Here is a 23,700-nt window from a genome sequence, read left to right on the forward strand (position 1 = left end):
GTTTCATCGCCAGACCAACAAGACTTCTTCTAATTACAAAACATGACCAGATACAAAATTACAAAAGAATGCTATGCAAAGTACTTGAATAAAAAAACACCGTCAAGGCCTTGACGACGTTTTGAAAGTCATGTAGGTAAAAAAAAAGTGTCTGTATAAAGTCATTCTCGGTTACATAGTCAACAGCCGATATGTGTTAGATCGCTGTTATTGGTCCAGTCACTTGTACGTACGTACATGGATCTCTTGGATGACAGGCATATGTTCATGCTTCTATATAAATATACTGCTTGTCGCTCCGGCGCAGAAAAATCTCCGCAAGAAAGAGTAAAACAAATGAAAACAATTCTAGTCTAGATACCCATGTTGACCGGCCCAAAATACAGGTTATCACAGAAAATCCCAAAAATAAAAACAAATAAACCATGGCTTGAGTTTTCCACCCAAACTTGAAGATCCCACCCTTGTTTTCTCCAGCTAACCTAATGCTCTTCACCCACACGTGATAAGGCACAAATACAAATGGATTCATTGAACAAACAAACAGATAAACAAGGTGTAAAAAAGATTCCAGGCTCCCAGGTTCGGTGGGTATATATAAGGACTGTAAGATTCTGGGGTATCTCGTCTGGAAAAAAAGGAAAATAAAAAAAGAAAAAGCCCCAATATTCCCGCGGCAAACTGATATACAGAATGAAGAAAATTGAAGGGGAAATCTGAGCCAAATTTCTTTGCAAGGTAGAAATGAAGAATTAAAAGAGTGTAAGTTCCTCGCTAGCCATTCCCACGAATCGACCCTTCATCCGGAGCGGCTATACTCCTTGCATCAATGTTCCCGTACTATCGATCGTGGCTACTACGGGCGACTGGCGAGGGATCGATCTCTGATATCGTAACGAACGTGTCTCGGGCTCGGCGAGATTCTTCAGTGGTGCTGTATCCGGTGGTGAGCCGTTCTGTCTATCGTACAAGTTTTGCTTGGCCATACGTTTGTATGACCAGACAAAAGATAAGCGTCGAGAGCTTTGGGCCGACTCGATGTTGTTAAGATTTCTCGTCGGGTCGAGTCGGATATCCGGTGCGCATTGAGATTAAATCGTTTAAGCAAAGGCACCGACGATTGACATGCCAGCAGCTGAATATTTACATACAAGGTCAGAAACGACTTTGTCACCAAAAGTCAAAGGTCAGAATGCTGGAAGTGCTCACCTCCAAGTAGAACCCAGCTGAAGGCCTGGATCCTCAAGCTCTTGGTCAGGGTCTTCTGGGCCTCTTCCGACAGGAAGTCCTCTGCAAGCAGATCGACGAGGGCGGCGTAAATGAGCAAACCGGATGAGCTATGCAACGGTTCCAAGTCAGTGTCAATTGCTCCCCTACATAATGACCTTGTCACCAGGGTATAGGGTATACTTACATGGCGTTGAAAACACCCACTGTGATCAGACCGATCGCGCTGTCAGGGTCATACGAATCACGGACAGCGAGACCAATGGCCTGGCCGATGGGGGCAGTGGTGCCGAAGGCGACAATCAGGAGCCAAGGACGTATGCTGTTCTTCGGGTATGGGACGGCAGCGATACGGGAGCCAAGACCCAGACCCTCGAACATCTGGTGGAACAGGATGGCAATGACCAGGATAATGAAGCCGTCGATGGTGAGGGAGATGGTGATACCAACGAAGACGGAGTGGAACAGGATACCACCCTCCAACATGGTGATGTTGAGCGACATCTTGCGGTAGACGGCGGGGTCGACTTGCTGGCCCTCCTCGTCAATGAAAGGAGAGTCCTGAACCGCAACCGCGTTGTTGGGACCCTTCTCCCCCACAGGGGCAGCAAGAGTGTTCTGGCCCTGCGCACGCTCGCTTGCCCGGATCATGTTCATCATCTCCAACCTCTGGCGGACATACTGCTCGTAAAAGACGACGAACCACGCAGGCATCTCAGAGTCACCCACATTCGGCGGCTCGTTGGGGTTCTGACGGCGGGCACCGGGGTCGGCGAAGGGGTTGATCTTGGCCTCCTGCTCATACATTTGCTGCGCCATCCTCTTCTCAAACTCAATGTCGTCTGCCTCGAAGCTGGATGCGTTGTATCGGGGAGGTCGCGGGGGAGGTGCTGCGGCGACCATGGGGCCATGGGCGTGGGCGTGAGAGTCGTGTTCTTCGTAACCCATTACACCACCGTGCGAGTGGCCTCCCAATTTCGAGTTGATCCACATCTCAACAACAAACAGGGCGAACATGGAGCCCATCATGATAACACCAGGCATCGGCGGGTAGTTCTCCGTGAACAAGTCGGGAAGGCATGGGTTGTTCAAGCTCTGGAAAGCAGTTGGGAGGAGCTAAAGTTGATGTTAGTTATTTGATCGTTGTTAAAGTGGACCAACTTGACGGCCGAAGAGACGTACATGGACGAATGCTGTTGCGATGAGCACGCCAGTTCCAAAGTGTTTGCAGGCGAAGAAGACCTTGGGTGGGATCTTCATCCACTTGACCTTCTTGGCGACGACGGGGAAACCACATCCTTAATCGCAAATATATGGTCAGCTTGGCGGGCCAGGGACGAAGGCAAAGTAGTTCGTCTTGTTCTATTCTCGAGAACCCGGGTGCCTGCGCATTTCGCATGCTACTTACCAAAGATTGAAGCAGCCATAACCAAGACTTTTTAATGGTTAGTAAGGCCAAGTAAGATAGAGGTAGATAGACAAAGAACATCAACTGAAAGTGTAAGGGAACTCACAAAGGGCAGCTACGTGCAGTGGCAAGTCATACTCGCCCTTTTCCTTATTTCCTCCGCATTGCGGCTTGGGCTCCTTCATGCCTTCCATTTTCGATCGAGAAAGCACAGCCGCTCAAGAGCGGGTGGCAGCGAGGAAAATAGTAAAGCGAATAGAAGGGAATGAGACTGTCCGGCAGTCTCGAATGTCGAAAGGAAAAAAGAGACGCCACGGACGTCGAAAGAAGCGAAGGTTAAAAAAAGGAGAAAAGGGTGAAAGGATAGGAAGAACAGAAAGAACCAAAACAAAAAAAGGGAAGCAGTGAAGAACAAATAAAGATAAATAAGAATCAAGAAGGGGAAAAAAAGGAAACACAGAAAACACTGCAATAAATCATGGGTGCCCAAGCATTGATCATCCCAGTGATAAAGGTTTATTATGGTGGCGCCAAGGCTGCCGGGGAACTTTTCACTTTTAATAGGGCCCTGCCGTTACGGGACAAGATATCATCACCAGCGGGGAGGGCAAGAGGCAAGATTATCCGCGATCGGGAATACTGGGCTGGGAACGTATCCAGGCGCGTTCGAGCCGGCCGGAACCAGAGCAGCAAGGGGATAAGTGATTGTGGTTCAATGGATCGCTGTTGCAGCGATCAAGAAGAAAGCCCAGCAAAGGCGAGTCGAGGCCTGCTGCAACCTTTTGGAGAAAGGATACAGGGGATGATGGGGCAAGGGTGCGGCTCGGGGAATATACAGCAGCAGCAATAAATGTGGAGAGAAAGACAAAAGATAAAAAAGAAAATATATAAAAGGAGAATAAAAATAAATAAAACGAAAAAGGAAGTAAATAACAAGATCCAAACTACAGGCGGCTGATGAATGGGCAAACGGGAGATAGGCAGAGAATGGTGTGACGAAGACGAGAAGAGACAGGCTGGCAGGTGGACGACGGGCGGGACGGTGGAGAATTAGCTGAATACATTGTTTGACGGATCCACGGGATACATCCACAGTCCATCAATGCCTCACAATTGTGAGACTGCGCAGCAAGAAAAGAACCGGCCGATCTCTAATAATCCCAGTTCGCAGATGTCTTGGCGGGGTAGTCAGTTTGTCTTTTGAGACCAGCATCATGGACCAGGACCCTGGTGGCTGAAAGGGGACATGGGAAACAGAGCCCCAGAAAGGTTTTGGATGAAATCGACTAGAACTACACTAGTCTCCTGTACGTTAGGTAGTTACCTTAGGTACAGTGAATATTGCATGCCCTGGCCCATGAGGTAATCCGTTTGCTTTCACCGTGCAGGTCTGGTCTGTCTGGTCTGGTCTGGTCTGATCTGATTTGATCTGGTCAGGTCAGGTCAGATCTAGCACAAACCCTGGTGGCGCAAGCACGCTTTCGGCTGTGGTGAGTGAGTGAGTGAGTGAGCTGCGATGAGCATGCATGACCACCTAGGTTTCTGTATGTACCTGTTTTGGTATTGTTATCCAATCTCTTGTTTGTTAAAAATGGAAAGAAAGAAAATGGAAGTGAAGGGATCAAAGGCAAGGTAAGTCTAGTCGACCCTAGAATCTTGGCGCTTCACCGGTACCAATACAGTTGTCGATTGAGTGCCCGACAGTAAGGAGGTATGAAGTACAAGCCACCTCAGACTCAGACGTCTGTGGCCGTGCGCCAGTTTTGTTTCGTCGTCTCGCCTCTTTGCCTGCTGCTTCTCTCTTCAGTGCTGCAACCAAAACTTACCTTGGTTACTCTTTAATTACTTAGGTGCCTTAGCACCCTGAGCTTGCCTCGGCGATTTTTCGTCCACTGGGAGGCCCCGGCTGGGAATGGAATCGACGAGGAGAATTAAGAAAACAAAAAAGAATCCCCCGTTCCGGGTATCAGCCCGGTTATGGCGTCTCCAGTCGGAAACAATGACAGGTCTTTATCGAGTCAAAATGTGCGGTCGTTAATGTAAAATCGAATCGCGGCCCCGTAAAAAAAAAAAAAAAAAAAAAAAAAAAAAAGCCACTTGTAGAACTAGACTAGGGTGTACAGCACAATACTACCTAGGTACTTATTTACCGTGGTTAATTTGCGGTCTCAACTGGCCGGGTTGGTGGCAAGGCGGGTAAGAATACAAATGCCGACAGGTCTTGAGTGCGCCTAGTCTGACGAATTGTCCATTCATCGAGCTTATGTTTGAAATTCTGCGGGGCTGACCCACTCGATGAAACAGGCCGTTCCCTTGTAGGTCAGGCGAGGCGCAGGCACCCTGCTAATCCATACCGTACTAAGGAAAGTAAGCTTCTTTTTTCTTTCCGCAACTACCAGGTGGGTAGGTGTAAGTCAACCTCCCGAGGTGCGCGATGGATACCTTACTTTGTTCGAATGCTCCAGCCTGAACAAATACGGTTAGCCTAGGTATCCGTATGTACTTCTTACTGCTATACTAGCAACGCAGCCCACTCGCCATAGAACGACCCTCAGCGGCTGCAACATCCTGTCAAGGATTCTCCAAAACAACAGAGATTTAATTCAATACTGACTGCCGGTAGCGGGTTCAAAACAATTCTATGTGTAATATCAAATGCCGTTTCTTCCGACTTGATTCGCATCTTCCTTCCCGATTGGCAGTTGCTGATTGACAATATCTGGTAGGCGAGTAATTACTGTAATTACCGCATAGGTATGATGGTAGCAACTATAGCAGCGGCACAAACATGACAAATTATTTTAATCTCCCTCACGCCATCTGGAACGATTAGGCTGCTGCACCGCCAAGCAACACATCAAGGTTGTCGAGTTAAGCGTTTTTGTCCATGGGAGCTTGGACATACAAGCTCTCTTGTCATTGCTCATAGCATCATGCCACAGACTAGCGCCCGAACGTCGGGCCTGCGTCCGAGACAAGCTCAATGAATCTGGAGTGCAGCAAATTCCAAGACGCGGGGAGTGGGCACGGTGATACAAACGGGATTATGAGTGGGCATTTGATAGATTGATAATGAGGAGAAAGGAGCTTGCAGCGAAGTACAAGATTGAGAAACCGAATCCACCACGAAAAAGACTTGCCCTATCGTCGTTTCTTGACCGAATTGGGAAGGGATATTCGAGCATTGCTTATGGCCACTGCTAGGCCATCAAACATACAATTTCACTTGGCGTTGTCACAACCAAAACTTGTGCCTGTCTGCCCTGCTGCTTCCCGCACGGGTACTGCCAATTCCGAAACTGCTCAGGCCTGTGCTGCCCAATAGGAATATTACGCAGTATGTAAGCTCATGGATAGCTAACCCACTATAAAGCTTTCACGGCAGGGATGGCATGTTCTGAGCAGGTGCTACCGACAGCTTGTTTTTACCTCGCCTTGCTTACCTAGGTACTTCGTAGCTAGGTAGGTACATAATTAATTAGTACACCTGCGAACTAGTACACCTGCCTACCACCTAACCTTACCTCTGTCAAGGTCGGTCGCTTGACTCCCTGTCGCAGCCAAGGCTGAGCGGCTGGATAAAAACTCCTGTCCCACCATGCATCTCGAAACCGTGATAAACAATTCTAGAAGAGCTAGTTAAATTTACTAAGGTACGTACCTGAAGCGAATTTCTAGCACAAAGATCCAGTCAAAACCCACCCACCCCTGTTGGCGGTTAACACGGATCAAGTTTGCAACATTCCGAAAAAAAAAAAAAAAGCTTTGTCTGTCCCAAGATTTGAGACTTCTAGTCGGGTTGTGGGCATCGCTTGTTATTGATGCCATTTGAGAACTTGAGATCCAGCCTGCCTTGGCAGGACAGCCCATGGGGTGATATGAACAATCAATCCACTGGACCCCTCCAACCAGACCATGGTAAAGACACGACGCACTGCTTTCGCTTGCACCTGCTTGAACCCCAAATCCTTATTATTTCCACCAACAAACTGTGCTGTGACCTCTTCTTTGAAGTTGATAATCTCGGCTATGGTTGGGAGGCATCCGTTTTTTCGAAAGTCCTATGTGGTATTCTTGCAGTGCAACAGCCGCTGATCCTGGTTACAATCATCGCCACGCTCAATTTCAAAGGAGCGGTCACGCAATGTGCAAAGAGTGATTTTCATGTTTTCATGTCAAGAGACGAATGCAAAGAATCCGGGCTGCACGTGCATACTACCCCCGCATTGCCAGCTCATAACTGGTGCTGCACTTTACTAGGAAGGTCCTTCTTGTCAAGACACCAGCTGACTTGAAAATGGCAAATAATACCTCAAATTGTTAAAATGTCTCTGAAAATAGTGCTGATAAGCTCAAGACAGACAGGAAGACTCGCACACTTGCTTTTGCTCCAAGTACACAGGTACTTACTTGCATGTGTAAATTTAGTATCTTGGCTGGCTGGGCAAGAATCAGATTCTGCTGTCTCGATGCCCTCGAACGAAAACTGCCTACTCCGTCCTGTGATCAGACCTTGAGAGTTTGTTTCTACGATGGAGCATTGACATGACATTACGGAGTAGTCGAGGTGGAGTCTTGCTCATCAAATCTCCACCCACAGTAAATAAGGTAAGGTGGTAGGCTGGCACTTTGGGTAAGAGAGCTGGGGAGCGGCCCCAGGCTTGCCAGGCTACTGTAACTACCTAACCACCTACTTTATGGCAATAATCCTGCACTTATAGGGTCGGTTCCTCCTTCCGTCTACTGGTTTCTTCTCGACTTTGGATTACGTTGTTTGATCTTCTTGGTGCATTGCATGGTAGCAAATAGAGACGGATTTGAGATGCATAGAAAGCCCTACGGTACCAAAACCTCGTTCTCGGTGCTTCTGCGCGTGGGGACTTATTTTTTCTGGCCATAATAAAACATGATGTTTTCACTGAACACAGGAGGTAAATACGTTGTCAAAAGCCGCCAAGTCGGTGTGCTGAGTATTGATTATTGTCGCAACTCCCACAAACAGAATGTAGCGCTGCCAAGAGACCGTTGATTGGGGGAGCCAACCATTTGCTGCCTACCCCGATTTCACTCCCACCCTGGCCGCCTCCGATCGGCTCGACTTTAACGAAAAGGGAATGGCAGATCTCCCCTGCGTTTGACGAAAGCGTGTTTTGTAAGGCCCCAACCAGGAGTCACCGAGCCCCAGTCGTTCGCCTCCAGGGAAGGCTTTCTGGTTTCTTTTTAGAGGTCTAGGCATTTCCCGATAGAGAGAGGGGAGATAATGCCAACGGATTTTAGCCCTGCGTGACAGTAATTGATGATCGGAATGGATGCCGTCAGGGAGAAATTTTCCATGGACCGCCCAGATTGGAGGCCTGTCAGTTCTAGTTCAAAGGGAAGTAGAGTCCCATCCTTTCTACATGCTGATCTGGTCGACTTCTGCCTCCTTTAACTTGCCTTTTCTTTACCTATCGTCTTACCAACGCATGTTCTCTTCGTTTCTACAACCCCATTTGGTCAGTTGATTTGATCAACAAATACTCGTCGACCGAGATAACAGGCCCTTTTCTATTGATTACACTTTCTCCCCTTGCCGATACATGCCCGAGACGCCATAAGGTTGGATTAGATCGAATCAGATCCCTCAGCCAAGCCCAGATCTATTGCCCATACTGTACAAAGTGAGCCAAAGTGAAAAAACACTGCCTCAGCCAAGATGTCGGATCGGGAATCGGGAAAACCTTCCAGCTCAGCCCCGGGTAAGTTTTATTTTCTGCTTATTTTTGTTTTTTATACCTTTATTTTGTTCAATATCTCAGACTGTTTTCGGTTTGTTGCACGGTTGAATGTGCTGTTTTGAGCACTCACAGCTGCAACCGCTGTTATACTTGCGAATAATCACTTTATTCGAATCGTTGAGGCTTGGGTGCGTTTCGCCCTGGCGGCCCCAGCTGTCATCCGTTCTTTTATTGTCGTTGCCGCGTCAGAGATGGCTCCTTTGTGGCCGGCCATCCAGACTTACACAAGCCCCATCGGTCGCTCAAGTGAGGACGGGTATTTGCTAGTCTGGCCTCACCGTGTCGGTCACTTACTTGATTCCTGGAACTTCGCATGAACCCATTGTCGAGGTCTTCCTCGCAATCTTCCTATTACCAGGGTGCCTTGGTCGTGACAAATAGGACACAGCACACGAACAAGAACAATCGAGTTTCCGTTTAGCAGCAGCACAGCCACCCACTGTCAAAGAATAATCCTGCTAACCGGGCCCACCATACTCTGAGTAGTCTCCTTACCTGAGAATGGAGCTGGAGCAACCGTGGGTTCATCAGCCCAACCCGCCACCAACATAGAGTCGTCGGCGGTCAGGGAGAAGAAGGAGTTAGCCACGGCCGACACATCGTCAGTGGAAGCCTCGGAAGTCCAGAACGCCACGCGCGCCGAGACGTCGGGCATCTCTGCCGACCCGTTGAACTTTGGTCAACACCGTCGTGCAAATGTTTCGAAAAAGCAGATGAAGATTGACCACCCCAAGGGCAACAAGAAGAAACTCAAAAAGTTCTACACCCGGCAAAACCAGCTTATTGACCAGTTCCTAGGAGTGGATGATGAAGAGCAGAACGCCATCGAAGAGGATGCCCGTGTGGCACCCAAGATCAAGTTCGCTGTCAATGCCTCGTTCGTAGTCAACTTTTGTCTCTTTATCATCCAGCTCTATGCTGCCATCTCTACTGGATCATTGGCTGTAAGTCCACAAATTGTCTGCTTCACGCTTTAGGTGCACATGGTCACTAACTCACTGTCATTTGTATAATTGCAGCTTTTCGCGACGGCAGCTGATGCATTCGTAAGTTACCTTATCGTTCCGTCCCAAAAACGGAGAGAAATATCGGGGAAATAACCTTACTGACTTTCGGACACCAGATGGACCTTGTGTCTTCATTCGTTATGCTTGTGACCTCGAGGATGGCTGCAAGGCCGAGCATTTACAAGTACCCTGTGGTATGTCGTTTATTTTAGTCAGGCACCTAATTACGACCTCGATGATATGAGATGGGCAACATCCGAACCTCATCCCAATTGTCCCCGTTGCTGACACGGTACAATGCAGGGTCGCACACGCATCGAGACGATTGGAGTTATCCTATTCTGCGCACTGATGACAACAGTCGCAATCCAGCTTCTGGTATGTGAAACGTGATGTTGTGCTATGTCTTATCCCGTCGAGGTGGCAGACATAAGATAGCAAAGTTGAGCTAACATGCATCGTCGTCAAAGGTCGAGTCGGGTCGCAACCTAGGTGCAGGCGGACACGAGAGCGGCGAGCTTCACATAATTCCCATCGTCTTCGTCGGCGTCGCCATTTTTGCCAAGGGCAGCTTGATGGTCTTTTGCTTGTTCTACAGAAAGTATCCTTCTGTCCACGTCTTCTACGTAAGTTCCCAAATACCTTGACGTGGCGCTGCCATCACCGTGAACGATTCGCCGGGGCTTCGACAGTGATATCCTTGTACTAGTGCTGATCATTGTGCACCCTTTGGCAGATTGATCACCGCAATGACATCGCAGTCAACTCGTTTGGTCTGATCATGGCCGTCGCTGGAGAGAAGTTTGTCTGGTACCTTGACCCCATCGGTGCCATCCTCATCGCTCTTATCATCCTCTTTTCGTGGGTGACCAACGCCTTTGAGCAGGTGTGGCTCCTGGTTGGCAAGTCGGCTCCTCGCGAGTTTATCTCCAAGCTCATTTACATGGCCATGACGCACGACGAGCAAATCCTCAAGGTTGACACTTGTCGTGCGTACCATGCCGGTCAGCGCTACTATGTCGAGGTTGATGTTGTCATGGACGACGAGACGCCCCTGAGGATATCGCATGATGTGGCTCAGTCACTTCAGCGCAAGATGGAAGGACTAGGTGATGTCGAGCGTGCGTTTGTACACGTCGACTACGAGCATGAACACGATGTCCACGAGGAGCACAAACCCCTTTATGTGAGGGAGCCTAAGACAAAGAGGACATGGAAGGAAATTTTCACTGGCGCCAAGAAGAAGGTTCAGGGTGAGAACCCCGACAGCCAGGTCGCCTAAGTTGTATAGTATAGCAATGGTGGCTCTGTTCCGAGGTGCATTTGGGCGCAAGGGTGTTGCTGGTGAAATACGAATGGGGAAATATCCTGGAGAGTGTTTTGATTTGGTTTATTACATGTTTGGTCGGAACTGGTTGGGCCCGGGTACAAAAATGGGGTCTTTTTGGCTTGTGTAGTATTTCGGTTCTATATATTTTCGGGGAAAGGTTCTACAAGCGATCTTTCGCATCTTTTATTTCTAATTGATATACCTCTTTTTTATTCCTCACTTTCTTTGCTTGACAGTTGAAAAAAAAATAAAGAAAGACAGAAATAAATCTTCACGTAACTCATCAATAGTGTTGACTCAACGTAGGTAGTAGGTACGAATCCTTAATTTTCAGGTACAGTGCCCGTCCAAAATTAACGCAACGAATTCATATTCCTACCAAAAGTCATTATATTTACAAAGCTGCAACTCTGTCAAGCAAAACACAAAAGGCGCAGCTTTTTATCTTGGCAATTTATATAAGTTTATACAATATAATATATATCTACATTTTCCTTTACGAAAAATCGCTGGCGTTTATTACAGAGGTTTAAAATAAAAGATTGGAAATTTGAAAAAAACCGTATCCACTGTAAATGCGCTATAATCCACCCACCATAACGGAATTTTGTCAATTTTTTATCATTTAATCCAAATTCGCGTCTGCGACTAATATTATTAGAAACAATAGCTAAACAAGTAAAGACTCCGATCCTTTTTAATTAATACTATATAAACTATTATGGATTTGAAATGTTGATTAACGGGATTATCGGTGGTTGAAAACCGTGTGTTTTGGTGGGATTTTGCAATCGTTGCGTTAATTTTTGACGGGCACTGTACTTGTAAGTACCAATCGTTGTAGCCTGGGGTACGTAACTCTAGTCAAACATATGCACTGTCATTGGGCAATGGGGCGCACACCAAATCCCGTAGCCCCGGCATGTGTGCACACGCAATTTGAGCTTCGTAAAGGCCGTTTTCTATGGCGCTTTACCACCCCAAGTTTGCGCGGTCAATTGGGAATAAGACGCAGCCAGTTTTGTTATTCCGAGTCTACCATACTCAGGTAAGTATTCACAACATTTATTTGCCTGTTAAGCATTGGTTCTCTCATTTGTACCTAGATGACATGGCCGGCCTTGGCTGGTTCGATGAACGGGAATTTGTTTGTCATGGACCCACTTTAAAAGTCTAGAGATCGATCGAGCCGCCCGTATGTGTCACTCTGAATCTTTTCGGCGATTGGGAGCTCTCGGTCTGCTTTTTATTTGTACCGTATCCATGTAACCAACCGCATACACTTTACAGGCCATGCGATTGTAGGAAACACACGATCAGTCATGTCCTTGTATAGGATTGGAATACCTCGAACGCTGGGGAGGCTATCTTCCCCAGCCTTTGTGTGCCGTCAATGCCTCCACACGCAACCGCTCAAGGCATCGCAGGTCGCCCGACAGGTCATACGATCCCCTGCGCTCTCGCGCAACCAGACCTCGACCTCGACTAGCACAGGAAACAACGCAAGGACAAAATGGCTGGTCGGGGGAAGCAGGACCTTTTTCAGGTCAGGGACCAAGTCATCTTCCGGATCTACAGCCACGGCCGTTGAGGCCGCCACGGCCGAAGCCTCTTCGGAAGCGGGTGCAGGAGCACGGTCTAGCTCGTTCCCTGAGACGAACTCCAAGGCTGTAGGATACTGGCTCATAGGCAGTGCTGTCAGCGTCTTTGGCATTGTCATCTTTGGTGGCTTGACGCGCCTGACAGAGTCTGGGTAAGCTCTTTCTACCTTGCTTTGCTTTCCGTGCTTTTGCGCCATCGGCCAGGCCCACGGATCATCTTGTCTATATTGTGTCCTTTAACTCACACCATACTTCTTTCAAACTAGATTGAGCATAACCGAATGGCGGCCCGTCACCGGGTCTCTACCTCCTCGCAATGCCGAAGATTGGGAATCAGAGTTCTCCAAGTACCGCGCCTCTCCCGAGTTCGCCTTGCTCAACCCGCACATGACGCTCGACGAGTTCAAGAAGATCTACTACATGGAGTGGACGCACCGTCTCTGGGGCCGCTTCATCGGTCTCACATTTGTGCTGCCGACTGTATACTTCATCGCCCGGAAGCAGGTTACCCGCAAGATGGCCTTCAATTTGGTCGGCATCAGCGCTCTTATTGGTTTCCAGGGATTCATCGGTTGGTGGATGGTCAAGTCGGGTCTGAAAGACGACCTGTTTGCCCCTGGTTCCCACCCCCGCGTCTCACAGTACCGCTTGACTACACACCTTGGGACTGCTTTCCTCTGCTATTCGGCCATGCTGCTCTCCGGGCTTTCGGTCCTCCGCACGCGCCGCCTAGTGGCAGACCCGACAGCTGCCACCAAGCTTTTCTCCCAACTCAAGAACGCCGCCATCACCCCCTTCCGCCGCTACGTCTTGGCAATGACCGCGTTGGTCTTCACCACCGCCATGTCGGGGGCTTTGGTAGCTGGCCTGGATGCGGGGCTTATTTACAACGAGTTCCCCAAGATGGGCGTCGGCCTGACCCCGCCGATGACTGAGCTGTTTGACAAGTTCTACTCGAGGAAGGAGGACGGATCCGATCTCTGGTGGCGCAACATGCTCGAGAACCCGAGCTTGGTGCAGCTGGACCACCGTGCCCTCGCCATGACCACCTTCTGCGCCGTCGTCGCCATGTTCGTCTGGTCGCGCCGCCTCGGTGCGGTGCTGCCCACCTCGGCCAGGAAGGGGAGCATGGGAGTGCTGCACCTGGCCCTCATTCAGGTGGCGCTCGGCATCACCACGCTCATCTACATGGTCCCTACCCACCTTGCCGCCACCCACCAGGCTGGCGCGCTGGCCCTGCTTACGGGGTCACTGGTGCTGTCGCACCGACTTCACGTGTCCAAGTCGACTGTCTCGCTCATCCAGCGGCAGCTGCTCAAGTCGGCCGGCTCCGGTGGCGCAGCGCGACTGCCGACTAAGCGGATCTAGACGAAACCTCAACTACAACATTCGCCTTGTTTAACTGGGCATTGTCGACCGGGATCCTTCACAACAACGTCGGCCCACTCCCTTCAGTGTATTATTATTAGATTCCTTGCTTCCTTTGAGAAGCCTTGCCGACAAGTAAAAACGACATGTACCCTTAACAGAGACTTGATCAGCAATGGAGGTGTGCAAGATCTACATTGTGACTATATATAAATATACCCGATTAGATTAACGCCATCTTTTGTTATTGTTTTACTTGTTTATTTGTGCTATTGACGTACTTTTGGTGTTTCTGTAAAGCCCGATTTATTGTTGCTTTAATAAGCCGCACGCAGCTTTAGGGGGCCATAAAGTAGTACCGGACCACTTGAACCATGGAAAGCAGCCGTGGCATTGAGCTCTGCTAGCCCGAGTAACGGGTATCCCTTAGGGGCCCTGTAAGCATCACTGTCTTTCTCCCTACCATCTGACCACGACGGGAGTAAAGCAGATCTATGCAATGACATTTTTGACGGCAAAATTCCTGCGAAAATGCAAGGGGAATGTGTGGCGGCGGTTCCGCTGCCCCGAAGCGGCGGAATGTTGGACCTCGTCGCCCTGTGTGAAGGGAGAGCAGCGCCTCAACACCAAGAGAATTCCAAGCGACGGTTACAATGAGACGCGAGGACAACATAAGGTGGTAGCAACTTCCCACTCCACTCGAAGTCTCACCAACTCAATCGGTTGGCTCTACAAGGTGCCGAATCTTGCCAATTATTGCGCTTCCAAATCAACAAATTTATCAACGGTGCGAAACACAGACGGCCTGGACCGGCAGCGGCAGCGGCAGCAATGGCATCAACTCTAACAAAATCGGAAGAACTCCGGATCATCAAGTATTACGACCTCGACCATGATCCGACAAAGTCACTCGTGGAGGTAGAACGGACCAGCGACGGTGAAATCCTCCTCGGGTGCCGCCTGGACAAGAAGAGCACGTCACAGGGGTTCATGGAGTTCTTCAATGACACCCCGGCGAATGACTTGATCAAGCAACTTTTAAACCACGAGAACCTCGTGTCAATCGCGGGGGAGGCCACGGGCGCCAGAATCGTCAAAGCCAACGGAAGTACAGGCGTCCAACCGTGTCGATATCTCGTCTATGACTACTGCGACGCGGGTACGCTCCACACCATGCTCCAGAAGCCGCCGGCGCCGCTGACCAGCACGGGGTTCATCCCGCCATCGCTTTGTTGGCACGTGTTGGTCAGCCTGCTAAGGGCGCTGGCTTGGCTGCACGACGGCTACCGCGAGGACGGGGTCGGCACCACGGTCGAAGCGCCGCGTGGCATGGACTATGACGGCGACGAGCAGGACAACTGGTTCCAGGACGCGGACTGGTTGGCAGTACTGCATTGCAACATCACGCCCGAGAATGTCTTTTTGCAGAGGCCCAGGGGTACCGAGACGTATGGGCTGGTCAAGCTGGGAAACTTCTCTAACGCCCAAACCGCGACCCATGTGCGTGGGGCGAATGGGCTCCTGGTGGCCTTTAGGCGCCTCGGGGATGCTGAATCCTCGTCTGACCAGCTGGAAGAGCTAAGGGATGGAAATTTTGGCAGATTTCCAAGAGTGAGTAGACCAAAACCCATCTTCCAATCCTGGCTGCGTACCTTGGTGGGGGGGGGGGGGGGGGGGGGCTGTTCGCTGACATCAGACTGCTCATCGATGCTCTGTTGGCTCGTTTTGTAGGAATATTCATATTACACTCGAGGTTCCGACCTCCGAGCTGTAGGTGGCATCCTGTACCATATGATGACGGGCATCGCACTCCCGCCGCCCAACAGATGCCCAGTGTGTGACTGTGGCTGCTTCCACTGCGAACGGGGCGCAGCTCCCTGCCAGCACGGCTGCTTCGAAAATGTCGACCTGTCAAGCCCGGACAAGTGCTTCGAGCTGTTTAGCGAACTCACCGACTACCACGGGCCCTACAGGGAGAAGGATCTTTGCATACAAGTGGCCAGCCTGATAGCGATCGACCCTCAGACTGACAGGATTGATAGTACAGTCTCGCTGTACCAGGTGGTCAAGGCAGCACACGAGGCCTGGCTGAGTTCTCACCCAGATGGCCAGCTGATCGTTACACTGGACGACGACCTGTTGGCTAGGGAGAGCAGGGCATGGAAGAAGGCTGAGAGGGTAGTTGCAGCGGAAGAGAGTGCATAGTGGTAGTATTTGAGCATGTGCTGTTGTCTGGAGGCCGACCTACTTGATTTGATATACTGAGGGGATTAATTTTGTTTTGTCTATTAGCTTGAAAGAAGAAAGACCCACCCCACATTGTGCGAGCATCGTCAATTAAACAGGCTCGAGTTGGTCAAACCTGCAGCCAACCCCCCGCATTTTGGGGGCATCCACCAGTGGAGTGTAGCAGTTTGGGACCCTTTTGATCAGTCCTGTCCTTGGCTCTCCGAACGTAATTGACCTTATAACTCCAATTAAGCCACGACATCACCTAAGGCCCGCCAACACTTGTTTTCACACGCCTGTATCACGAGCCATCTTTGTACAAACCTCGTATCGATGTGCTACCTGGCTACTGCGACCTGACTTTAGCCGCGAAATTTGTTGTCATTCCGCAGGAGCGTCACGTCTGCTACACGGCCGGCCCCTAAAACGCGCAAAGGCCACAAACAAGCTGTTTCTACTGCTTTGTTTCCATTCCCCACCACCGCAAAGTACTCCAACAACTTCATCCCGTGTTCTCTTTTTCTGGAAACTCAAAAATTCCCAGTCGGTACCGACGATCTGTCATTCTAGAGTATATGAGAAATACCGAGCCCTAGCCTCGATACAAATAAAAGCGCAATTCCGATGCCCGCGCAACCATACGCGCCGGGCGCGCCGCCGCTCCTACTCACCAAACGCCTCTCGTCCTTTCTCCAATCCAACCTCTCTGCGCACGTCCATTCGGCACTCATCACGACCATCTCGGGGAAGCTGCTCTCGTATGCGTCTCGGCAGCCCGTCAGCACCCTCCGCACTCAATGCACTGTGGCCGCCTCGATATGGGCCATACAGACCGCCGCAGCTGCGGATCCGCGCGGGGGGCAACGACGCGCACGGGGAAGTGACGAGGACGACGGGTCAGAAGAGGAGGACGAGGGTGGTGAAGATGGCCAGTCGGCCAGGAAGGGAGAGAGCGCGCTCGTCGGGGCTCTGCCGCCTTCGGCGTCCGCAGAGTCTGTCGCTTTGGCCCGTGCGGGACGGCCGAGGAGCATAACGGTGCAGCTGTCCGGTGCTGTGGTGGTAATAAGACCGCTCAAGAGCCCGTTGCTCTTCATCTGCATTGGTCCTTCTTCCGGCGGCGTTGATCCCGGCACCGCGGCTACTTCGGAGTCGACAGAGGAGCATGCGCCTGCCGCTGATGGCTCGGGCAGCCCGCCCCAGGTTACGGTGTCGGCGGCGATAGGCTCGCCCTCGGAAACGACCAGTGTTTTGAGCGCTGCCCCGTCCACTGCCGCTACAGTCACCAGCGTGGGCGCCTCTGCTGCAGTCTTGACCAGGCGACATGCTGAAGAAATGGCAAAGTGGCTGGATGACAAATTGGAGACGCTCTGGGTCCCGGAGGAAGGCGCTGATGCACGATGACACTTGGACCATTCATTCGCTGGTAATGTTTGATTCAACTGTCTGGTGTGCGATTCCCGCTGCTTGAGCCTCGAATGGAGATCAACGGCCTGCTGTGATTACACACCACCGGAAGGCTCTCGCACTATTCATCAGGCCCTTTCGAATATTAGGACTATATTGGCAAGATGTTGGCCACTAGCCGCTACTGTTGCAGGACAGCTTCGCGGGGGGCCTCGAGCCAAAATACGTGTGGAGACACAAGGATTTGCATGAGTTAACAGCACGGCTGGTATTACTTAAATCTCACTCTTACCAACTGCGACCACCTTTTAACGCTCCGCGGGAGGTGGGAGATGGAGGATGACGCTGTCATGGTGAGTACATGGCATTGTCGCTGCTTGGGAATAGACGCTATGAGATGTGTGGGTTGTACAAGATGGACGGACAATAGACTAGGAGCGCTCGACGATGGCATATATAAGGTCACATGTCATCATCTTGAAACACAAAAGTCGCATCCATGGGCAAATGGTTACGTCACGTTGCTTTTTTGTTCAATCTTTTAAATATCATCATCTTCAAGCTCCACCACCACCGCCTGTCTCGGCCTCGGAGAAGGCGTCGAATCCGACTCGTCGCCATCGTTCAACGCAAGGCGCTGCAAGGACCCGACCTCGGGGTCCCCTCCGGTGATCACCAGACCTCGGTCTCGATCGCGGCTCTGCGACATCTCGTTCCAGGCCTGGATCTGCGCGGCAAACTCTCCGTGGACCTTGCGGGCGAGCCTGACTATGGAGTCACTGTCCTCGGATGACTCTTCGCCGGCGGCCATGGCGATGCCCATCTCCTGCGCCATGCCCAACGTGGCATGCGTGTGGGTCACCAGCCGGTCCATCAGGCCGAGGTTGAAGTCGATGGAGCCGTAGATGTGGCTGGCGAGCATGGCGAGCTCGGTGGTGCGGCGGTTCCGTGGCATGCGCCGCAGGATCTGGATGCTCTTGTTGTAGTGCTCGAACCCCTGCCGCTCCGACAGGGCGCGCGACGCCCGGTCCCCGACCCAGTAGACGTGCCGCGTCAGACCCGACCAAGACAGCGCCGCGTGCAGCATGCACGGCTCCGTCTGCGCCGCCCGCAGCATGATGCGCTCCAGGAACGGGGCGTTGAGCGATATACCCATGGCCTTGACCGCCACGTTGGCGAACAGGTCCAGTTTGACGAGTTCGTCGGCGCTCAGGTCCGCGATGAAGCTGTTTGGCCCTCGGCTGGACAGGATGAGGGCGGAGCTGCTGGCGGTTTGTTGTTGTTGTTGTTGTTTCGACTGCCCCTGCTGCTGCTGTTTCTTTTTCGACTTACCACGAGCCTTGGCGGGTTTAGGCTCGGGATTCTGGGGTCCGGTCAGGAAATCGCAGGTCCAGCCTGCTCGGGTGCAGTTTTGGCACGAGGGCTTTTGTTCGTCGCATTTTCGGTGTCGTTTTCTGTGTGAGTGTGCCCGTGTGAGTGAGTGAGGGATATATAGTGATCTCGTTTTGTTCCTTTCTCTTCTCCTTTGATAGGTTGACCAGGAAAAAGAAAAAAAATGATGGCCGAATTTTTAAATCAAGAGGAAAACACCGATTCCAAACAGCACCCACCACACCCATAACACACGTGCGCACTCAGGCCCGGCACAGCTCTTTCTTACTTGCATGTCTGGCATCCACTCCTGGTCTTGTTCACTCCCCTAGCTCCTGGCCGGGGCTTTTTGGACTTGGACGCCTCGCTCGGCTGCATACTTGCGTCGTTTCGTGGAGTTAATTGTTGTTCCATTTTCGCTAGATTGTTTCAGGGGGGAAAGAACGAATAACAAATCGATGGAAGACGTCGGACAATGATTCATAAGAGAGAGACTGAGAGAGAAAGAGAAGTTGAGAACATAAAGACATGCACCGCAGCCACCGTAGCCACTTTTTTTTCGAGCTGTAAGCTTTGTATGCCGGGGATCAAATCAATGTGACGCAGATCTTGGCTCCCGTCGCCCCTCCGGAACAGGGGCGTTCTTGAATGGAGGGAGGGGGGAGCCCGGAATTGGGCATGGATTGGCAGCCAGCCAATGGCAAAATACTGCATTCACCTTGCCTAGCAGCACAGATGCAGGTTCGAGATTACCCAAGTAGGACGAGGCGATGTAACCCTCCATCAACAAGAGGGTTCTGGCCACTCAGGGCATGCCAAATCCCAAATCCTACTCCGATTCCTCACAGCATTGTAACGCGGCCGGCATTAGCCAACGAGAATATTGAACCCTACATAGCTTAGCCTTCTTTCACGGAGGCAGCTTGGAAACCCCGCCCGTAGGGTCTTGGCCGAGAGTACGTTCCCGGCAGGTAACTTGCCGATAGATGGCATCACATGTTAAGAATGGGCGGGAAGAACAACGAGGGGGTTTTTTTGTGTTTTTTTTCTTTTTGCAATGGAATGACGAGCATGATCGGATGGATGAACTGGGAAGTGGGTTGTCTTGGGAATGCCCAAAATGTAGAAGCGGACTGGCTGCTCCGGTCCCCCAAGGATATTAAAAACGAAAACTAATAAAAACAAAGGAAAAGAAAGTACCAGAAAAGGGGAGGACGTAACCGACCTGTGCCATGCCAAGTGAGAAGTAAAGACCGGAAACTCCATATTCCCAATCCGTGATGCAGCCCAGCCAGGGAATGATATATGCAAAGTGATACTCGGGAAGCGATAGCAAAATTTAAACCCATAAAAGCGCTCTCGCGAGTATTTGTAACCCCCTCCCCCGTTCAAGTCAAGTTAGTTAGTAAATCGTATGCCAGGATTGTACTGTTATTGTCCGATTCCGTTTCCGCCAGCAACAAGTAGAAACCACTACTCGATACTCAATTTCGTGATGCCGTCATTTGTGTCGACCATCCCTTGGTATCCAACGCGGCCCTTGGGTCCGCCGGGGCGGTTGCCCTGCCCCTGCGCCGGCTGTGATCCCACTTGACTTCCCCCACTCTCACTTCCCCCGGCCCGATCATGGCCGTTGCTCCCAGGCCGTGAGCCCCACGGAATGTCGCGCTGGAGCGGGCTCTGCATTATTGGTGAGTTGTGCGCGCTGACGCCCGGCGACACCGCACGCCGCTTGAAGCTGACAGGATCAAAATCGTCGTCGCGTCGTCGCTTGTTGTTGATACGCCGAGTGATCTCTGCCGCCGTGGGCGGCATCTGTTGCGGTGCACCCATAGTGCCGGATCCGGGCTGCTGCGGAGTGTCGCCGGCGGAGCTGCTCCGGGTCGTCATGGACATTGGGAATATGCCACCGGTAGCAATCATGGACGCAGACGGGGCGGAGTTGGCCGAAGGCGAGTCCATGCTCATGTCGTCGTTATTAACACTCATGGCTGAGCAAGAGCCGCGGGGTAGCGATGGAGGCGGTGGCGTTGTGCCACCGGCACCCCCGATACTCGATGATTCCGAAAACGTATCCCAAAGGTTCTTGTTGACTCTGGAATTTTTCATAATCTGCTGCTTAAAGCTCGAGGAGAGACCCAAGGCTGATACGGAGCCAACGACGGCGCCTGTATCGACTACCATGGCGTCGTCTACCATCTCATCAACGTCATGCATCACACCCATGGTCGGACTAGACAGTGCCGTAGTCGCTACCGACAGCGCTGGCGGCGGAGCCCGAGCAGGGTGCTCTACCACATCGCTGTCGCGCACCTGTCTGACAACTTCCGCCTCGCGGCGTACCTCGTTGTCGATGGGCGCATTTTCCTCTGCAAGCGCAGCACGCATACGAGCAAAGGCTTTGGTTTTGGGCTGTTCAAGCAGCGTTAGCTCTCATGTTTTGCAGTTCAAAGTTAGAGAAAGAACAATATAAAACGCCGAGGCTTACCAGTAAATTCCCTCGTCGGTGGACAACCCGCCGTATCACTTCGTTCTGGCCACCGTGACCCGGCGCACCCATGGCGCCTTCGATACTGTCCAACACGCGAGGCTTCATGTTATCGTCGCTCTCGTTCCCAGACAGGTTCAGCTGGTTTGCAGCCCAGCTGATGCTCTCCCGGCGAGAGTGCGGATTCGGGTCACGACCCAACGAGTTTGGAGGCGACTTGCAAGCAGCAAGGCCCCCACCGTGGCCAGTATGGGAGTTGAACCCCAGCCCGATCGGACCGCGCAGCTTCTTCTTTGGCTGCTTTCGCGGCCGTTGGCGCTGTTGGAATGACAGCAAGCTGTTCATTGCCGGTGATCCTCCCAAGGGCCCATGCAAGCCTGGTGCGCTGGGCGAGTAAGTACTACCCAGACCCGGCACCATCGTCGTCCTCGATATCTGGGGAGTGGTGACGTAGGGTTCGTCCGGTACGTCTTCGTCCATTAGATCATCGTCCAGATCTGAACTAGACGACGAGTCCGAGGCAGCCATGTGGGCGGTGCTGCCCACAGAGCTCGAGATGTGCATCTTTTCGTGGTTGCCCATCATGGACCACAACGAATTTGTCGATGTTTCAGCGGCACCAAAGCCTGAGCCGAACCGTTTTGATCCGCCGCCTGGTATGTTCATGGCTCCCCTCCCACCATGCGTAGGCGAAGAGTCCGGAGAGGACTGCTCCGCCAGTGTGGAATGGTGCAGGCTGGTGGCGGCGCGGGAAAAGTCGAGGCCGCGGGACCTTCGGGGCAGTGCGCTCGTCGGTGACGCGTAGATGTGTGAGTGGTCGAGCTTCGGGGAGAGTGGCGGCTGCTTGACCTGCTGCTGCGACTGTAGCGAGTCGGTGGCAAAGCCGGCGGCGCGCCCGCCCGCCGCCGCGGTGCCTGTTGCCTGTTGTGACATGTGTAAAGAGGATGAAAGAATGCTCCCGCGCTGGACAAAGTCTGGTCTGCTTGGTGTTACCGGGGCGGCCGGCACAGTGTTGCGGATCGCGCTGTCGTCCTTGGACATTCGACGGTCGGTTTCGAGTATGAGTGGGGATGGGGACAGCTTTGGGCGGCCGGGCGTGCCGTCGCCGTCCGAGAAGGATCTGGTGGTCTTGGTCAGTGGTGAGGGCTCTGCCGCCATTCCCTCCATAGCATCTCGCGCCCGCGTCCCGCTCCTTCCTCCAGGTCGCGCCTCGTCTTCTGCATCCATGACAGCCACATCTCCATCTAGTGGTCCCGCCTTTGACATGAGCAAAGACTTGTCCATGTCATGTCCCCTTCCGGGTCCGACAATCCCTGCTTTGACGCGAAACAAAGCTGAGGGAGGCGGGAGGGTGAGGGCAAAGCCCAGCCTCGTTGTTCGACTGCAGGGCGCGTATCAAAGCACTCTTATAGCATGCGGAGGTTGGCCAGATCGGTTGCAGAAGTGTCTTGTCGTCGAGCGGAAGTCTTTTATTTAGGTATAGGCGCGTGAGGCCTGTGCCGGTCGTCTCAACGCGGGCGGCGACTGGTATTAGCTGGCTAACAGAGGGAAAGGGTTGAACAGTCGCGGCGTGGTGGTGCAAGCAGGTATTTCGATCAGATACCGCGATTGGAATATCAAGCCACGAAAATAACGTATCACCATAAATGCAAGAGCCTGGTTCGACGTAGTCATTCGTGCAAGTTTTGGAAAGCTGGATACGTCCGTCTACGCATGTTTCGAGTCTAGTCAACAGTAGCCTACCGACCGTCAATATTATGTGGGAACATGACAGGGATGTGGCTAGGTGCGCGGGTTCAATTCAGATCGCTAGACGACGATCTGGTAATTTTCCGAGAGAGAGAGAGAGAGAGAGAGAAAGGGGAAAAAAAGACGAGTGAGTCCTCAATGTAGGGGGACGTGGAACGGCTCTGCAAAATCATCTAGCTGTTAACTGTAGTGAGATAATGATCTGCCAAAAATTTCTACTAAGCTACCCGAGTACCTAACGTACTATACTGCTGACTTTACCATTGCCAAACTCGATAGTTGAAGGGTCAGTCTCCCCCGTCTGCTTTTGCAGACTGCCAGTCAATGGGGCGAGGATTCCCTGTCGTTAATGTCAATCAACAAAAGCCGGTGCCGTTTCTGGCGCTACGAGTCAAGTTTGCGTCAGTGCGGGGTAGGCGGTTGAGTGTGTCAGCGATTCATGTACTTGTGCAATACGACAACAAATTACTACCTACCTGCCTTGGCTCTGTACCATAATAAGTAGCAGGTATGTAGACTTATTGTAGTTTTAGGAAGAAGACTTCCTAGGTAGGTAGGTAGGTAGCATTCGGCGTGAGATGAACAGCATATCTCTCTACTAGGCATGATGGATAACCAGGTTCATTGTTGAGGAAGTGGTGTTTTGGTTACAGGACGCCCTTGCGAGTGCAAGGCTGAACTAGATGGACATCAATAATTCCTTTGTTAGGTAGGTAGGTAGGTATTATACAGCAACTTTGA

The 23,700-nt window shown here is 51.6% G+C and overlaps 7 protein-coding genes across 7 annotated transcripts; 4 read left to right on the forward strand and 3 right to left on the reverse strand.

Annotated features, from left to right (window-relative positions):
* Positions 1 to 247: 247 nt before the first annotated feature.
* MGG_04967 (zinc-regulated transporter 2) lies at positions 248 to 4,727 on the reverse strand. Its single transcript, XM_003712415.1, has 6 exons — positions 2,742 to 4,727; positions 2,636 to 2,662; positions 2,410 to 2,525; positions 1,415 to 2,343; positions 1,210 to 1,337; positions 248 to 1,135 (listed from the first exon to the last, which is right to left on the reverse strand). Exons 1-6 carry the CDS (start codon positions 2,827 to 2,829, stop codon positions 1,101 to 1,103), a joined length of 1,323 nt encoding a protein of 440 aa, XP_003712463.1. The 5' UTR covers positions 2,830 to 4,727; the 3' UTR covers positions 248 to 1,100.
* Positions 4,728 to 7,847: 3,120 nt separating this feature from the next.
* On the forward strand, positions 7,848 to 11,024 carry MGG_04968 (uncharacterized protein). The gene is made up of 7 exons (XM_003712416.1): positions 7,848 to 8,373; positions 8,899 to 9,356; positions 9,432 to 9,458; positions 9,536 to 9,613; positions 9,723 to 9,797; positions 9,890 to 10,045; positions 10,156 to 11,024. The coding sequence occupies exons 1-7, from the start codon at positions 8,331 to 8,333 to the stop codon at positions 10,699 to 10,701; spliced, it is 1,383 nt and encodes a 460-aa protein (XP_003712464.1). The 5' UTR covers positions 7,848 to 8,330; the 3' UTR covers positions 10,702 to 11,024.
* Positions 11,025 to 11,950: 926 nt separating this feature from the next.
* MGG_04969 (electron transfer protein 1) lies at positions 11,951 to 14,012 on the forward strand. The gene is made up of 2 exons (XM_003712417.1): positions 11,951 to 12,502; positions 12,617 to 14,012. The coding sequence occupies exons 1-2, from the start codon at positions 12,072 to 12,074 to the stop codon at positions 13,716 to 13,718; spliced, it is 1,533 nt and encodes a 510-aa protein (XP_003712465.1). The 5' UTR covers positions 11,951 to 12,071; the 3' UTR covers positions 13,719 to 14,012.
* A 271-nt stretch (positions 14,013 to 14,283) lies between these two features.
* On the forward strand, positions 14,284 to 16,080 carry MGG_12963 (uncharacterized protein). Its single transcript, XM_003712418.1, has 2 exons — positions 14,284 to 15,329; positions 15,450 to 16,080. The coding sequence occupies exons 1-2, from the start codon at positions 14,550 to 14,552 to the stop codon at positions 15,921 to 15,923; spliced, it is 1,254 nt and encodes a 417-aa protein (XP_003712466.1). The 5' UTR covers positions 14,284 to 14,549; the 3' UTR covers positions 15,924 to 16,080.
* A 113-nt stretch (positions 16,081 to 16,193) lies between these two features.
* On the forward strand, positions 16,194 to 19,025 carry MGG_12962 (uncharacterized protein). The gene has a single exon (XM_003712419.1). It carries the CDS (start codon positions 16,572 to 16,574, stop codon positions 17,346 to 17,348), a length of 777 nt encoding a protein of 258 aa, XP_003712467.1. The 5' UTR covers positions 16,194 to 16,571; the 3' UTR covers positions 17,349 to 19,025.
* Positions 19,026 to 20,195: 1,170 nt separating this feature from the next.
* MGG_04971 (uncharacterized protein) lies at positions 20,196 to 22,494 on the reverse strand (the record flags this gene model as incomplete). The annotated part of the gene is made up of 2 exons (XM_003712420.1): positions 20,196 to 21,134; positions 21,211 to 22,494. 2 exons carry the CDS (start codon positions 22,492 to 22,494, stop codon positions 20,196 to 20,198), a joined length of 2,223 nt encoding a protein of 740 aa, XP_003712468.1.
* A 600-nt stretch (positions 22,495 to 23,094) lies between these two features.
* On the reverse strand, positions 23,095 to 23,565 carry MGG_16837 (uncharacterized protein; the record flags this gene model as incomplete). Its single annotated transcript, XM_003712421.1, has 4 exons — positions 23,095 to 23,136; positions 23,204 to 23,299; positions 23,436 to 23,446; positions 23,559 to 23,565. 4 exons carry the CDS (start codon positions 23,563 to 23,565, stop codon positions 23,095 to 23,097), a joined length of 156 nt encoding a protein of 51 aa, XP_003712469.1.
* Positions 23,566 to 23,700: the final 135 nt, after the last annotated feature.

The sequence above is a fragment of the Pyricularia oryzae genome, chromosome 3 (genome assembly GCF_000002495.2).
Source record: "Pyricularia oryzae 70-15 chromosome 3, whole genome shotgun sequence".
NCBI lineage: Eukaryota > Fungi > Ascomycota > Sordariomycetes > Magnaporthales > Pyriculariaceae > Pyricularia > Pyricularia oryzae.